This window comes from Osmerus eperlanus, chromosome 16 (assembly GCF_963692335.1).
Source record: "Osmerus eperlanus chromosome 16, fOsmEpe2.1, whole genome shotgun sequence".
Lineage (NCBI taxonomy): Eukaryota > Metazoa > Chordata > Actinopteri > Osmeriformes > Osmeridae > Osmerus > Osmerus eperlanus.
In genome coordinates this window covers 7,365,424-7,382,558 of record NC_085033.1, presented here as the reverse complement: position 1 = coordinate 7,382,558, position 17,135 = coordinate 7,365,424, and the positions used below count along the sequence as shown (strand labels likewise).

The following is a 17,135-nucleotide window of genomic DNA, read 5'->3' as shown; positions in this document are numbered from 1 at the left end:
TCAACATCGCACAGTATATGAGCCCAGGAAGGTCACTAATGGTTTTCATAGTGAAAGAAAGTGCATGATATAGTTATTGATTGACTTCTTTACTTGCTGTTGGATTTCGTCTTCAAATATGATGCCTGACTTACGGTTATAGACAGCTGCAAGCCTTTAGGAGGCAGTTAGGTATGTGAACTCGAGTCTGTGAGATAGGATATTCTGCCAACGTTACCACTTGATGAGATTATCAACCGGGCCTTAACAGTGGTATCTTCTAGGGGATTAGGCCTGAGTGGAGTCAAGATAGCACACTAGCACACGTAACTGGTGAGTTACCAGGAAACAAACTATATTACAAAACACATACTGAAATTGTGCTTTTTTATGTTACATTTGTGAATGAAGTAGCCAGGCTACAGTCTAAAAACAGAATGGTAGTCATGTAGTCATGACAAACCCAACCACTCACATAATAACCACTCTACAGAACTATACACTGTCATCAACATGAAATAAATCAGAGGACAGTGCTAGCTCAATGTTTATTACATTACGTTGAGACCTTGTCCTTGTCAAAAAATTCTCTGCTCTTTTCTTAGCCATAAGGACAAGCTATTCTAAGCCCAACTCTTGGTGAAATGTTTCCATTCCCAGCTGTTGATAGTCCTTGTCTATGACTTTTATCACCTGGTATGGGTCAGAAACAGTGTGAGATATCTTGCCTCACTTAAGTGGGAAACTGGAGCAGGCTAGGGTTTCAGAGAAGGCTATTGTTAGGCTATATGTTTTTATGTAAGGGGTTCAAAGGTCATCGTGCCGGTACCCTCCACCTTGTGTTTCTCTTCTCTTTACCATCGGTCCGACATTAAGCTGAGGCTGCTGGAACTGAAGTGTCTCCTGGGGTTCTCTCTCAGGACCTTCACAGAAAGACTTTCTCGCCGAAGATGATCCTTTGAACGAGCTACTCATCACAAATCAGGAAGCTGTAGTTGACGGATAAGGTTGAAGATTGAGCCTTTTTGACGAGTGGTTTTGATACATTCACACAAAGCTTTTGATGCTCTGTATGTCATTGGAATATTGCTTGGATAAGTGTGTGTGTGCTGGAAAGAGGCCTGGGGTGTTTCTCACGTTGACTCTGTTTTGTCTCCAGCATATCTGCTGCTAAGACCCCATTGTGGAATGCAGCGCCTCTAGATGGAACAGGGAAGGAGGTCTGCCAATGAGTTAAAGGCGACTACCCGCTGTAAAAAAAAAACCCACACAAGGTAGGTTGACCATTTCGCTATCCTATGGTAAATACAATATGTATAATTGTTCTTTATTAGCTAATATAGTTTAAGGGTTTGTGTTCAGGTTGGCAGTTGTTAGATCATTAACTCATTGGGTCAAGGAATTATGAACCTTAAATAAGACTCTGAAACCAAAATCATGAACAATACATTAACTTTAAGTTAATTCTCATGAAACGATGTAACGAACAGGCTGAAAACCTAATGGCCTTTTAGGCCAAGGACTGCCTGGGTTTAATGGTATAAAAACAAACATGTATTTGCCCAGGGCCATCAGGCCAATGAGGCAATTTTTTTTTTTAACCCTCTACTCTGAACTCAATTGTATACAGCATGGAAATACACTAACACACGTGTAGGGCCAGACATGTTATGTTAACAGTAAAAAGTGTTTTTTTTTGTGAATCTATTGCTAAAATAAATGTCAGTTTTAGAGAATCATCCATGTCTGCTTTCAAACTCTGAATATTGAGTACTGTACCTTGGAGCCCACAATACAGCTTATTGACCTGAGACTCGATGCGTCTCTCATATTTTCTGATTCCCATGACATGGTCTGTCTTTGTTCAGGCTCTACTTCATTTTTAAGCTCTCCAACCTGAAATTTTAAGTTATTTATGAATCACCAGAGGGGAGAGTCAAACATCATTGCACAGCAGAGGGATATGGCTACAGAGACAAGTAGCACTAAGACACACGTTGAGCTCTACAGTTTTACTTTAAGTAACAATAGTAAAAATGAAATCTGTTTGGCCTTGAGTCTTATGTTTTATAAAACGTTTTGTATTAGGCTACGCAGGTTACAGCACATCTTTGTCATGCAGGGTGAATGTCAGAGGGACAATGGGACCACAAAAGGCTACAACTGTCCATAGACAAGCAAGGCTAGGCCAAGGTCACAGTACTTTTCATAGTCACCCTCTGTTGCTCCGTCCAATAAAGACTGTGCCCTCAACTTCAAATCTTGTTGACATGGCATGAGTTTCCTTTCTTTTATCGCTGGTATCAGTGGTGTTAAAGATAACCCTGTGACATTCCTGATGGGTTGCTGGCTCAACTTACGGGCTTCTCAAATATCTGAACAACGGATAACAGGTGGATCCTAACGCCCGTGAACATCCAGCAAATGACTGAAGTTCCTCCATGAAGCCTGTCAAGTCACTTCCTCGATTTGCTCCTGTAATTTCGTGTGGGGTCAAAAAAACTACGATTCCCACAGCAGTTGCTCTGTAATTGTACGATACAAAATGAGCACATATAGAATACTAAACTCTTTGGTTAGAAGCAAGCAAGGACATTAACAGGGGACATGGTCAGCTGTTGTTTATTGTTCCAGTAATAAGCACGGTTGTGCACCTACCTTGGGTGACTGATACTGCACCAGGAACGGGACTGGGACTATTGTTGGAGGTCCATGTTAGTCCTTTTGATGCGGTCATGCTTGTTGATTCGGCTCCACTTTTAATATTTGGAAGTGTAAAGGTGGAAATTCAAGTGGCACTGTGTAGATCCGAACAGTCAAGAGATGTGGTTTTAATACAATTTATTTGGACTATACAATTACGTAATATTAAACAAAGCTTTTCTGATCCACAGGTCGTTCGCCAGAGTGATAAAGAACAATCATAAAGCTTGTGCTTTTATACACTTAAAACAGATCCCCTAATAAATGTTCAATTCATCAATGCAGTGGTCTCTGTGATTGGCTAACACTGGTCAGTGACAGTTAAGACAATATAACCCCCCAGGTCAAGTGACCAAAGTCTTTTGATGTCACGGCTCTTTCTCTAAATGAGGACAGTAAAGATACCCTTAATGAAACACAAACAGGACACAGGACACAATCTCCTCGGCCAAAAGGTCAGGGCTGCTAGATCAACTGATCCATCTACCCATCTCCCTTTAGGCCACAGAACTCAAACATCCCCCAACCTCCGTGCCCCTAGCTTCTCAATCAGGCATCATAAACCAACACCATAAATACCTTAAGACCAACTGCAACATCCATTTGTTTAAACACAACCTCAGTCTATTAAAAAATACATTCTTAGTAACTATATCAAAAAATGCCATCACAGAAGATAAGCTACTTATACACAGCTAATGTTGTTAGCCCAAATCTTTTCATTCAGGGCTGTAATACCACAATGAAAAGCTGGTCCAATATTGTGAAGATTTGTTGGTGTGAATTCCATGTGAAGTCCATGTTCTCTCTTTTGTTTAAACAGATTAATCAGATGATCTGTAGGACAGCTGTCTACTTCAGACATGTTCTCTTGTAAACACATTAAGGTAAGGCTGTTTGCCTTGACCTCAACATGAAAACTTACTTGAATGACAGTTTTAATTCCAATAGACTTGATTGGGTTAGTATAGGGTTAGGGATAGCTTATAGTCCAAATTAGTTATACATTTAAATCTAGATAAGATAATACCAGGTGCGTTCTTTTTGTAATGCTTAAATGGACAGAATGAAACATAATGTTAACATACACAATGAATGGGAGACTCACAAACTCGTCATAAAGATGGTGGGGTTGAAGACTAAAGCATGTAATGTACTGTCAGCAGCATAGTGGTCACCACCTGCTGACCACCTGCACCCACCTGACATTTTGCTAGTACAAATTGAAGGGCGGTAACGTGTTGCCAATCCACGGTCAATGATAACACACGTAGTCATGAGAGCTCAAGGTTACTGTCATATTCAAGGTTACTGTCATATTCAAGGTTACTGTCATATTCAAGGTTACTGTCACATTCAAGTTCTTCTTCTGAGAGTAGACCACAATGTCATCTCTGTTCACTCCTATTTTTAACTTGTTTCATCTCCATCCATGTTATTACATTTCTCCTCTCTAATACGTGCCCTCTGAGCTAATGGTCCTTAATTAGATCTGTTGTGAAGGTTGAACCTTCCATCAAAAGCGGCTCCATTCTCAGCTGTGCTCTTCGTCCTTTGATCAGGGATCTGTCCTCGGTATTCTCCGTCATGCGCCGCAACCTGACTCTTGTGGTCTGAAACAGGCTTCTATTATTAGCCCTGTTTGTTCTCGAGCAATTCCATGAGAACGTCCCGTCAGAGTCATTGCCTTACATGTCTGGATTCCAATTTCATGTTTGAGATTACTTTTTCTAAGGTCATGTTTTTTTTATGAGAATTATTCACATGAAAATGTGTCTGTATGTCTAATATGTTGGAGATTTGATGGTGTAGTCAATTTCCTCTTTGGGATTACAAAAGGGGCCTGTGTCACCCATGTATTTTCTTTTTCATTGTCTCATTTACACCAACAAATAGCTGATTTTTACATTCATTGTAATTCCTAGATACTGTCCTGTTCAGTACTATGCACAGTCATTTATGTGACTAACATGGGTGCCACATTGTTCCTCCCTTCAGGCCTGGACCTCAAGGTGACTGAGGACCCGAGGGAGGGCTCCAAACATGACCCAGCGGAGGACAGAAGGAGAGACAGATTAAGGGATGACCAGCCTCTGCACAGGTGCTCAGAAAGAACAGAACGTGAGATGGTTTAATGTAAAAAGAAAATCCTAAATAAATATTAACCTGCCTCATCAGGCATATATTTAAAATACTTTTTGTCACAGTTCTGTCCTGAATGGAGGATTCTTTTTTTTCTATACAGTTAGTAAATATATATAGATATGTTTCTCATAAATCTAATTAAATTGATAAAGGATTGAAGGACTGCTAGATATGCTTTAGATGACCATAAACCATTTAAAGAATAATGACACTTGAAAGCTGATGCAATTATACTTTATTCTACAGTTACTTGAATTCTTTAGAGAAAGGTAATGAGAAGAAGACACAGAAGGTCTCAGAAGGTCTCGGATTGTGCTTCACTCTTCATCGTGTCCCTTCTGCAAAGAGACAAAGACAGGGAAGGCAAGTCATTGGTAAGAAAGGGTTATAAGAAAATGTATATTGAAAATGTATTAGAAGACATCCTGGATTTTCCTAGGTTAGGTTAGGTTCAAGAAGTCAGCAATGTGATACAGGCTATTCTTTATGTTTATTGGAATGTGTTGGCATGTTCCTATGGGCTTGTCCACAAGAGTCAGCAATTGCACTTCATCAACTAATCAGTTCACTACTTATATAAGCAGAATGCAGTATGTTATGATATTCTCTAAAGGACAAATAAATGGATTTTTAGAATGTTTCTCGTCTTGTTTATTTGGCAAGGACTCTTGATGAATAAAATGTGTCATTTTATTGTACTGAAAACACACTGGGGCATCAATGAAGTTTACTGACAATTCATTAAAAGAAGTTCCACTGACCTTGGATCCCACATCCCGGCTCTTGGCACGCAGCTTGTTGACCTGAGACTCAGCAATGTCAGCTCTCTCCTCAGCTTCGTCCAGCTCGTGCTGGATCTTCCGGAACTTGCCCAGATGATTGTTAGCCTGTTCCTCCTGTTCAACACAAAATACTTCATTTCAAATAGAGCACACAAAGAAAGACACATCTTGAATGTCTGAAGTCCTGTGTGACACTTACAGCCTCCTCTGCAGCTCTCTTGTAGGCTTTGACTTTCAGTTGCAGCTTGTCCACAAGGTCCTGCAGGCGGGCCATGTTCTTACGGTCTTCCTCAGTCTGTGAGCACATATAGAATACAGCATGAATTAGCGATACTCTCCAGAAAACGAAAAGCTCAAATATTGTGCAAGGTTGTGCCAGTCCAAGTAATAGAAGTGCAAATGTTCACCTGGTATGTGAGTTCCTTGATGCGTCTCTCATATTTACGGATTCCCTTGATTGCCTCAGTGCTCTTTTTTTGTTCGGACTCCACTTCATTTTCCAGCTCCCTCACCTGTGAGCAAATTTCATTGAGTTGCGAAATAATATTTGGTGGGATGGATATGGTATGTGTGACCAGGTGTGTGTAAAAGTTAGTAGCCAAGTAACGATTCAACAGTTTTGATGATGACAGTAACTCACCCTGGCCTCCAGCTTCTGCATCTGCTTCTTCCCTCCCTTCATTGCAATCTGTTCGGCCTCGTCCAGACGGTGCTGCAGGTCCTTGATGGTCTGCTCCATGTTCTTCTTCATCCTCTCAAGGTGAGAGCTGGTGTCCTGCTCCTTCTTCAGCTCCTCGGCCATCATGGCCGCGTCCGTGATGGCCTTCTTGGCCTTCTCTTCAGCATTTCGGCACTCCTGCACCGCCTCCTCCACCTCGGTCTGAAGCTGGGATGTATCGCACTCCAGCTTCTTCTTCTGGTTCAGCAGGCTGGTATTCTACCGTGGTGTTTGCAATAAAGATGAGTTAAATATAAATCAAACAATATTGTAACTGCTGCCGGCGCCTTATCATCTTTTACACACCTGTGAGTGCAGCAGCTGCACCCTCTCACTGAGATCCAGCAGCTCTTGCTCAGCAAGCTTGCGACCTCTCTCAGTTTGCTCAAGGCTTGACCTCAGTTCCTCCAGCTCAGCCTGCATCAAATTGTTGCGTCTCTCCACAATGGCCATGTTCTCTTTGAGATCGTCATTTGCTCGGAGAGAATCATCAAGTTGGATTTGAGCGTCCTAGACGACCCAAGGATGAACACATTGGTGAGGTACGGACACAATTTTGTGTCTTATCCATCCGATCACCTCATGAACCCCAGGTGTTTTTTTTTTCAGATTTACCTTGAGATGAGCATGAACAGACTTGAGCTGCTTCTGGGCCTCGGCTGCCTGTCTGTTGGACTGGCTGAGCTGGATCTCCATCTCATTGAGGTCTCCCTCCATCTTCTTCTTCAGTCTCATGGCCTCATTTCTGCTGCGACACTCTGCTTCCAGGGCACTCTGCAGGGTATCAATGGTCCTCTGCAGGTTTCTCTTGGTCTGCTCCATCTCCTCATCCTTTTCAGCCAGCTTGCGCTCAATGTCAGCCTTCACTTGGTTAAACTCAAGCTGGGCTCTTAAAATCTTTCCTTCCTCGTGTTCAAGAGAAGCCTGGGAGATATGTTTGAGATGTTTTAGTTTCCATATATATACAAATAGATGTAAATATGACAAACGTAATCTAGTGTTCCTACCTCAGCTTCCTCCAAAGCTGATTGGATCTCACTTTTCTCCTGTTCCAGCTGTTTCCTGAGTTTCTCCAGTTCATGAATGCTCTTTCCTCCCTCACCAAGTTGCTCAGTAAGGTCGGATATCTCCTCTGACATGTAAAGATGATGCATTGTCATGTACTTGGTACGGATAACAAATGACAAACAAATGACATTCCAAACCACTTCTGTCACATTTGTAGAGTCCTGAACAGAAATCCTACCTTGAAGATTCTTGTTCTCCCTTTTCATGGTTTCCAGATGATCCAGAGCTTCCTCATAAGAGTTCTTCAGCTTGAAGAGCTCAGTGCTCAGAGACCTAGCCTCCTTCTGGGAGCTCTCCAACTCACACTGAGACTCCTCATACTTCTGCTTCCACTCTGACAGCACCTAGAATCAGTAGGTCCAACACATTATGCATGAAAGATCAAGCCTTGTTTCTATTTTCAAAATGTATCATGTCAGGATCAATACCAGAAAATAGGATTTACTTTATCAAAGTTTCTTTGCTTCTTGTCCAAGGCATTAGCAGCAGCATTAGACCTTTCCACATCCACCATGAGATCTTCAATCTCATTCTGGAGTCTGTGTTTGGTCTTCTCCAAGGAGGAACATTTGGCATTCACTGCCTCTACAGCCTCCTCAGCATCTTGTAGACGCTGAGCCAGCTTCTTCCTGGATGGAAGAATCAGATGTTACTGACTGGAATTATTTACATGTTTTGTTCATAGATTATTAACACCATAATGTACCACTAATAGCTGCACAGTCATCTAACAGAGAAACCTTTTGTTCGTCTTACATTTTAGAAGAAACATAACCCAAACAAAAAGCTTATCTGCTAAACAAAAAACAATTTATCTTTCATGGGAGATTTCTTGCATGTTTTACATTATTTCAATGTGACAAATTCAAATGTCTTACTTGGCCTCCTCCAGCTCCTCTGTCCTCTGGATGGCATCAGTTTCATACTTGGTTCTCCACTGAGCCACCTCAGAGTTAGCCTTGGACATGCCGCGCTGCAGCTCTGCCTTGGCCTCCTGCTCCTCCTCAAACTGCTCCCTCAGCAGGTCAGAGTCATGGCGGGCAGACTGCACTGCATGAGCCAGAGCATTCTTTGCCTGGAAAACAATAATTTTCCAATATGAATGGTCAGATTCATGTAATCTATGAATGCAGCTTATTATGTACTGTTTTTAGGCAATTCATATATTTAGCACTTCTGATACAGTAACTTCAGTCAGTATTTATCTGTCACCTTTGATTCCTCTTCCAGCTGTCTTTTGAGGTCTTCAATTTGCTGAGTGAAAGATAGCTTGCCTCTTGTCAACTGAGAAACAAGAGAGTCTTTCTCCTCTAGCTGTCTGGAAAGCTCACCTAGAAGGTTAGAGCAATTATTTGTGACATTTACTTAGTCTGAAGCCAGGAACGAATTTCACATGCCATTTGTTTTCTTTGATAAGGGACAACAAATGTACCATTTTCTGTTTGCAGCCTAGATTTTTGCATGCTGAAATCATTGATGCTGCGCTGGTTCTCTTCATATTTGGACTTGTATTCACTCATCTGGTCCTCCAGAGTTCTGCAAGCCTTCTCTAAATTAGTCTGAAAAAGGACATGTTTTTATGTAAATATTGAGTACACGGTAGATATTTTGAAAGACCTTATGTCCAAAAACTTTGTACAAAACCAATGTGGTCATACCTTAGACTTAACAATATGTTCCATGTTGGAGATCACATCATCAAGTTCAAGCCTGACCTCACTCTTCTCCTTCTCCAGTTTCTGCTTCACTCTCTGCAGGTTATCTATCTGCTCTCCCAGGTCAGCCATGCTGTCAGCTTGTTTCTTCCTCAGTGTGGCAGCGGTGGACTCATGCTGCAGAGTGGCCTCTTCGAGGTCTCTGCGGAGTTTCTGGAACTCAGCCTCCCTCTTCTTGTTCATCTCAATCTGAGCTGTTGTTGCTCCACCAGCCTCCTCCAGCCTCTCACTGATCTCCTCGAGTTCTCTGGCCAAGTCTGCCCTCTGCTTCTCCACCTTGGCCCGGGCAGCTCTCTCTGCCTCAAGCTCCTCTTCCAGCTCTTCAATGCGGGCCTAAAGAGAAAGATCCATAATCTTTTCTGGAATGATGTACATTATATTGAACACACTTAAGACCCTTTGTTTCAAAGTCATTAATTACCTGAAGCTCTTTCAGTTTCTTTTGAAGCTGGATTCCAACTACTTGCTCATCTTCTATTTTACTGTTGAGCTGACTGACTTCAAAGTCTTTTCTGTGGGGGAGGGGATATATATTTAAATAAATTGGAAATGTTGGTGAAATGTTTTAATAGAAATTACATACTTTTTAAGACGTTCTTCAAGTTGTTGTTTATCATTCTCCAGGTCCATTAGGCTTTCCTGCGTCAACTTCAAGTCCCCCTCTAGCTTTCTCTTAGCTCTCTCAAGGTCCATACGAACCTTCTTCTCTTGCTCCAGGGAACCTTCAAGCTGAGGAAGAAGATTAAAAGTGTCTCAGAAACATATAGAATGTCTACAAAAGTATGTTTTTGATGTTTCTAAATGTACATGACAGGACTCACATCATCAACTTGTTGCTCCAGCTTAGCCTTGGCCTTAGTCAGAGTGTTGACTTTGTCTTCTTCACTCTGCAGGTCGTCCAGTGTTTGCTGATGAGCTTCCTGCAAAGCTTTCTTCTCCTTAGTCAGCTTGGCGATGATTTCTTCCAGAGCAGCCATTTCCTCAGTCAGATTCTTCACCTGTAAACAAAGATGTTGAGCAACCAGAAGATGTTGACATGTCTTTGTTTTCAAAACCACTCAACAAATCAAAGATTGATCTGACCTTGTTCTCTGTGGCATGCTTCTCCTTCTCCACTTTGGCCAGGGTAAGCTCCAGATCATCAATGTCCTTCTTCAGCTCAGAACATTCATCCTCCAGCTTCCTCTTCTTGGCAGTGAGTTCAGCATTCATCTCCTCCTCATCCTCAAGTCTTTCTGTCAGCTCTTTGGCTTTGGCCTCCATCTGTATCTTGTTCTTAATCAGCCCCTCACATCTCTCCTCAGCATCGCCGAGGTTGTCTTGCTCCTGCCAAAACAATTGTAAATATTTCATACTAAACTAATAAAAAACATCTGAAAAATGAAGACTGTTCAAGCTTACCGCCTGGACTTGCAGCTGTAGGTCATTCTTCTCTTGGAGAAGAGAGACCATTTTTTCCTCAAGTTCCTTTCTGCGGGTCTCTGACTTTGCATAGGCCTCTTTCAGCTTCAGGAACTCGTCCTTCATGTTGGCCATCTCCTTTTCTGACTCAGCCGATTTCAGCAGAGGCTTGATCTTGAAGAAGAGCTTCATCCAGGGCCAATTCTTGACCCCCATAAAGGCTCGCACATTCCATTGTATGACAAGCAATGCATCCCTGTGAAAATGTATATTCAATGATATACACATACAACATAGCACCCCTAGGTAAGTCAATGGGTTTGTTCATTATTTGTCTGACCTGCGCTCGACAATCTTTTGGAATTCAATTCTTGCAAGTAGACCTCGAGCTCTTGACTGGACTCCAGTGATGATGAGTGACAAACGGTCGTCTCGCATCTCCTCCAGAGTCCCCAGGAGTCCAGCCTTAAAGAACACCTTGAAGAGATTCCAAGAGAGCATATTAACAACAGCAAATCAACATACTTTAAAAGATTCCTTTTTAAGACGCCTCATTTTTACTATTATTATTTTGAAATTAATTTGTTTTACCTTAGTGTGTCCAAACTTGTATTGACTGTGGTCTATATCCAGAGAGCCCAGAAGTTTCTCTGCTCCTTTTTTGCTGTCAATGAACTGACCCTCAGGGATAGCAGCAGGATTCAGGATACGGTATCTGTCATACATGAAGCATCTGTTAGTCCTAATCTTTAAACTCCTTGTTTCAAAAGAGCAATTGCAAAAGGCAATCTAAACCTCTGTTTGAAGTCTCCATATAGGATCCTGTTGGGGAAGCCCTTTCTGCAGATCCTGATGCCTTCCAGGACACCGTTACAGCGCAGCTGGTGCATCACCAGAGGATTCTCCATGGCCCCAGGAGTCTTGGTCTCATTGGGGATGATGCAGCGCACAAAGTGAGGGTGAGTCGACCTCAAGTTGGTCATCAACTTGTTGAGGTTCTCCTGTAGTAACAATGATGTTCTGTCTTAGACTTAAAATAAACATATTTCACAATACAGTACCAATCCATTTCCCCTTTGTAGGCCCCTTCCTAAAGTGTTGTGGTTTTAGATTAGAAATATAATGTTGTACTCACCCTGTGCAAGGCGGACACTGTCTGAAATGAGGAACCCTTTTTCTTACTTCCCTTGCCCTTTCCACCATCACCTGTCATGGATAACGTATCATGTCATGAAAATGCAGTCAAGTTTTACAGACAATGTGCCAATTATGTGGTTGTGACTTACTTGCTTCTGATCCAGCATAATTTGCAAAAAGGACCCCAAGCAACTTGACAGTAGATTTCTGGTAAAGTCCAACAACGGTCTCATTCAGAGGGTCCTTGTTCTTCACCAGCCAGTTACCGATGTTGTAATCCACAGTGCCAGCATAGTGAACCAGGGAGAAATGGGCCTCTGGTCTCCCCTTGATAATCCTGGGCTTCTGGAAGTTGTTGGATTTGCCCAGGTGGTTGTCATAAAGTTTGGCTTTGAAGGTAGCATCACTGGCCTTGGGGAACATGCACTCCTCTTCAAGGATGGACATGATACCCATGGGCTGAAATAGAAAGATGAATTGTTCACACAATTAATTCATTAACTAATTAATTCATTAACTAATTAATTCATTAACTAATTAATACTAAACGCACTCAGACTGTTTACATTGTCTTGTACACGCCAAACAACTCACCTTCTCGATAAGGTCAATGCAAGCCTGCAAGTCCATACCAAAGTCAATGAATGTCCACTCAATTCCCTCTTTCTTGTACTCTTCCTGCTCCAGCACAAACATGTGGTGGTTGAAAAACTGTTGCAGTTTCTCATTGGTGAAGTTGATGCAGAGTTGTTCAAAGGTGTTGAACTGCAAAAGGAAGTACATATTAAGTATAACAACCATCACGTACATAATAACTATATTTATAGGGAAAAACATAATTATTATAAGACATTCAGGTTGCTAGAACTTACATCAAAAATCTCAAAACCAGCAATGTCTAGCACACCAATAAAATACTGGCGTGGCTGCCTGGTGTCCAAGGATTGGTTGATCCTCACCACCATCCAGAGGAACATCTTCTCATACACTGACTTGGACAGTGCACCGATGGAGTAGTTCACCTTTGAAGGACATACAAATGTTACAGAACCTTTTTTAGATTAGATGTATCTATATTTATCCCTAAAGGGAAATTTAGAAGGTTAACTATGAACGGTCATGGCGAGAGTAAGTTGAATGATTTTTTATTCCTTTTTTCAGGATTACCTGTTGGACACTCTGTCCCTTGGTGACCCACTCATTCCCTACTTTGACCCTTGGATGACAGAGACCCTTAATGAGGTCAGCAGAGTTGAGGCCCATCAGATATGCAACTTTGTCAGCATCTGGAGAAAGAGAGCGTTGCCTCTGGAAGTTATGACATGGTCCAGTCTGAAATGTATCAGACATCCAAGGAACAACTCTCACCCTCTGTGCCATCAGCCTCTGCCTGCTCCTCACGCTGCTTCTGCTTGAACTTCATGTTTCCATAGTGCATAATGGCACCAGTCATCTTGTAGATGCCATTCTTCTCTTCTTGAGTGAACCCCAGCACATCAAAGGCATCCTGAGAAAGACAGGGTGTACATTATACCAACAAAGCATCACTAACAGTTTCTAACATCAGTTTATAACATAATTTCTAACAACTTAACTTACATCAGTGGCTATTAGCTCATCGGAGTCATTGATGGATTGTACAGTGGTCTCTCCTTGGGATATGAAACCATAGTCGTACGGATTGTTGGTGATGAGCAGCATCTCTGCAAAACAAAACCAAAAGGTCTCATTTTCATCTGAATCCTATAACAAAGTTGCTATTTTGTTAGTACCTTGTAGTATTCACAATTTACCTAGCAATTCTGGCTTTTTTTGGGACAGGATCTGGTAGAAAATGTGGTAGTCTCTCTCAGCCTTGAGCTGGAAAGTCACACGGGACTTCTCCAACAGATCTGATATGGCAACGTATGTAAATGTTAAAGACTGTTCTCTATCTGATACTGAAAGGTATGAAACGTAATGGAGCATGTCCACCCTTACATGTCTCAATATCAGCAGAAGCCAGCTTTCCACTCGCTGCGAAATGGATTCTGATGAACTTTCCCTAAAAAGCAACAGTCAACTATATTAATTGGGCAGTATGAATCAGAATTGTGGGCAAACATGTGTGTAACATATGATTGTACTTATCTCTGTTCTATTCTGTCAGCATCATTCAGAATGCCTAATAGACACTCACAAATCTTTATCATTATCATTTTTATCAACTTCACAATCAGAAACTTACGAATCTCGAAGAGTTGTCATTCCTGATGGTCTTGGCGTTACCAAAAGCCTCCAGAGCTGGGTTAGCCTGAATGATTTGATCCTCCAGGGTCCCCTGAAACAAATACAAGATGGCAACATGTGATTGCAATCCTCCAAATCCAGTGTTTTTAGATAGCAAATGATGTGTGCTTTATTGGATTTTCTGATGGAAACCTTTTTCTCAGATCCAGTGTCCTTCTTCCCCCCTCCTGCAGCTGCAATGCTGGCGAAGTACTGAATGACTCTCTTGGTGTTGACAGTTTTCCCAGCACCGGATTCTCCACTGAGGACACAAATACATTTAATGTTAGTTAAAGAAGAAAATAAATAATGCTCATTCAAAATGCCAGGCATTAACACCAAAACAAAAGAGATGCATCAAGATGCTCAAAACAAACCTGTAGAGTTATTGAGTATTTCCAGAACTACTGAACGGTACTCATGCTACAATTTGCTGTTTTGATGTTTCCACCTGACATATACAAGTACATCCTCTATATAGTCGGTACCACTAATAGTCACTATATTCGTACCCTTCATCCCAAAAAAGCAGATCACCTATAGATGCTCATCCTTCAAGGTATTTGTATTGGTTTGTGTAGTCAAAATAGGAAAGTTTCTTTCCGTATAAACACACACAGTAGTTTAATCTGTTTTATATAGTATTCATTAGATGTCTCCTTTATAAACATTAGATTAGAGAGCATTCCAAATATATCTTTCAGATACGTGCAAAACAAGCCAGACCCAGTCTTTTTCTCAGCCATCCTGTCTACCATGTGAGCAGTGTTAGACTGCACTTACTGCTGTAAGGAGCTATGGCCCATCATGTCATTACTTCAGCTTTCCGAAAGTGCTTTAACCAATGCTAACATGCACAATACTGTTCACCCTTAAGGTTCCCTCAGCACCCAACCAGGACTACGTCTCTGTATAAGATACTTCTCCTGGTCAGGCTTCATGGGCTGCCCCTCATTGACTCCAAAAACACCTGATTTCAAAATGTATTCATTAACTGTTAACGTGATGGATATATCAGCAAATCACATCTCCATCCATACATTAACTAGGATGGTTACTGGCTGAAGCCAATGCTAAAAATGAGTTACAGTAAAATAAGTAATACCTAAAGGAGGAAAGATTATAGTGTGGGGGGGGGGGGGGGGGAGAGAAGAAATAACTCACGTGATGAGAATGGATTGGTTCTCCCTGTCTGAAAGTAAAATATGGAGCTGGTCAAATACCAGTTAATAATACCAGGCTCACTTTATTTGTACTACTGTTGAAAAAGAAGCAATTTGGTAGCATGATTATCCTTGGTAGCTTGTTCTTACCTGTCAGCATGTACTGATAGGCGTTGTCAGAGATGGAGAAGATGTGAGGAGGAGCTTCAGCCCTCTTCTTTCCTCTGTAGGCTTCCACCACCTCCTGGTTGTAGACTGGCAGCCATTTGTAGGGGTTGACAGTCACACAGAACAGCCCAGAGTAAGTCTGCAGAAAATAGGAAAAAGTTCAACACTATTGTTGGGGATGAACTGATGTTGAATTGTCTTCCAAGGATGTTATTTTTTTGTAAGACTCAACAGCTATGTTATTCTAATCCACCGTGTGGAGTATCAGAAAATACAGTCAGTGTTTCAATACTCACGTAGATCATCCATGCTGCATAACGCTCTTTGAGGTTAAACAACACAGCAGGCTCATGGAGGAAGGTGAACATGGCCATGTCTTCAATTTTATCAAACTTTGGCGGATTTTGAGGATGGATATCACACTCCTTCACGGTCACAGTCTGCAAAAGTATTCAAAAGATAATTTTTAAGAGCACTTTCCATGGTTAAGCTTTTTATTCACAACTTGTTAAGTATAAATTAATTTGTGCTGTTGGCCAATTAAAGTCTTGAAGATTTAGAACCCTGGTAAAAGTTCTTGACATTTGATTGCAGTTTCTTTAAAGGGGATGCACGAGTGACAATCATTTTAGTTTGAGTGTCATCTATTACCACTAGATGTCCTGGTTGACCAGTTACGAGGAAGATGTTCTCCGAGCTGACTAACCTTCCCCCTCTCAGTTTGAGCGGTGGCTTTGTCTCCCTCTCGGCTCGTGATGGATGCTTTGACATACTCCTCTTCAGTGTCGGGAACAAAGCATTCCTTCTTCATGTCAAAGGGTCGGGTCTGGGCCTCCAGACGCTCCCTGTCTGATTTCCTCAGGAAAGGGGCGGCCGTGCCAAACTGTGCCATGTGCGCGTCACCCATGGTTCACTGTGCCTTGGTAAAGGAAATGACATGGCCAATTATATATTAACCTATTCACTCTGTCCTACGTAGTCTACATATTGATAACATGTAAATGTTTTGACATTTTAAATGGTATCAATTTAAATTGTTATTGTCTCAATTTCAAATGTCAATGTATAGCATCTTCTGTAGCATCAGTGAATACTGATTTTCTTTAGGTTTGCGTATTGTCCCTAATTCTATTAGATATTGTCTCTCTTAAGCTTCGATTTTTACAAAAATATCAGTAACTCAAATTAATTGCAGTGATGTCAAACCAAAGAATACAATCAATAAAACATTATTTTAGTAGATTTTTGTGATTTCAAGATGTCTTACCTTATCAACCCCTGTAGAAAAGAATGAGGGTATGCTGGTCCTGTTGAGAAAGAAAATTTATGAGATATTGAATGTATTTTAAATATGGTCGAATACGTAATTCTTTATCCAATCTTTAAAATAACACATAGTTCCAAGCACTTTCTGTTTCAGTCCAGAGCTTTGTTCTTTTGTCTTACCTTGAGATAGAATAGTGACCTATTGGGGCTCCAACCATGTGTCCTCTTTATAAATGAAGCACTTCTTCCTAATATGGAGGTGCATCTCTGTGACCAGGAATTCCATTGTGTCTGTATATGGAGGGGCTTCATGAGTGGTGGAAAGCAATATAGAAATCAGCTGGGATAGTCTTATCAATGATGGAGTCACTGGCTTGTCCATATTAGGAGTTCCAGGGAGTGTTGTGATTAATCCTTGTTTTCCTCAAGCAGTGAATGGAAGACAACCCCATCTTTAAATAGACAATTGGGGAATTCCTTTGTCATCACTCTCAAAATGTACTCACAAGAGACACAGTTTTACTACTTGAAGACCATGTAGTGAGGGTATTGCCTTTGAATATTGTATTGGGACGCCATTTAGATGATGCAGTTATTCTAAGAAAGACGTTGATATAGTTTT

At 41.4% G+C, this 17,135-nt stretch overlaps 1 protein-coding gene and 1 long non-coding RNA gene across 3 annotated transcripts; one reads left to right on the top strand and one right to left on the bottom strand.

Moving 5' to 3' along the window:
• Positions 1–687: 687 nt before the first annotated feature.
• LOC134037043 (uncharacterized) lies at positions 688–5,467 on the top strand. 2 transcript variants are annotated; one of them, XR_009932480.1, is made up of 2 exons: positions 688–1,253; positions 4,681–5,467. It is a non-coding gene; the product is annotated as an uncharacterized LOC134037043 (long non-coding RNA). The 2 variants fall into 2 exon arrangements; XR_009932479.1 differs by lacking the exon at positions 688–1,253 and adding an exon at positions 3,361–3,569.
• Positions 5,046–16,805, bottom strand: LOC134036979 (myosin-7). Its single transcript, XM_062482204.1, has 39 exons — positions 16,694–16,805; positions 16,515–16,554; positions 15,954–16,166; positions 15,544–15,687; positions 15,230–15,386; positions 15,081–15,108; positions 14,070–14,178; positions 13,876–13,968; positions 13,629–13,692; positions 13,442–13,540; positions 13,248–13,351; positions 13,017–13,155; positions 12,816–12,934; positions 12,521–12,670; positions 12,243–12,413; positions 11,798–12,107; positions 11,647–11,717; positions 11,307–11,512; positions 11,103–11,226; positions 10,852–10,988; positions 10,512–10,767; positions 10,194–10,436; positions 9,932–10,108; positions 9,694–9,839; positions 9,532–9,622; positions 9,054–9,443; positions 8,828–8,954; positions 8,608–8,726; positions 8,274–8,470; positions 7,841–8,024; positions 7,574–7,739; positions 7,335–7,459; positions 6,943–7,251; positions 6,634–6,837; positions 6,250–6,546; positions 6,017–6,121; positions 5,809–5,904; positions 5,589–5,723; positions 5,046–5,165 (listed from the first exon to the last, which is right to left on the bottom strand). The coding sequence occupies exons 3-39, from the start codon at positions 16,152–16,154 to the stop codon at positions 5,145–5,147; spliced, it is 5,814 nt and encodes a 1,937-aa protein (XP_062338188.1). The 5' UTR covers positions 16,155–16,166; positions 16,515–16,554; positions 16,694–16,805; the 3' UTR covers positions 5,046–5,144.
• Positions 16,806–17,135: the final 330 nt, after the last annotated feature.

What these genes read in the sequence shown, in the direction of transcription:
- LOC134036979 (XM_062482204.1), bottom strand. Translation starts at nt 16,154, where the DNA reads ATGGGTGACGCGCACATGGCACAGTTTGGCACGGCCGCCCCTTTCCTG. An exon ending in TTCTGCTGATATTGAGACAT is followed by an intron (nt 13,541 to 13,628) that starts GTAAGGGTGGAC and finishes TTGCCATATCAG; the next exon opens with ATCTGTTGGAGAAGTCCCGT. An exon ending in TAGGCTGCAAACAGAAAATG is followed by an intron (nt 8,727 to 8,827) that starts GTACATTTGTTG and finishes CTAACCTTCTAG; the next exon opens with GTGAGCTTTCCAGACAGCTA.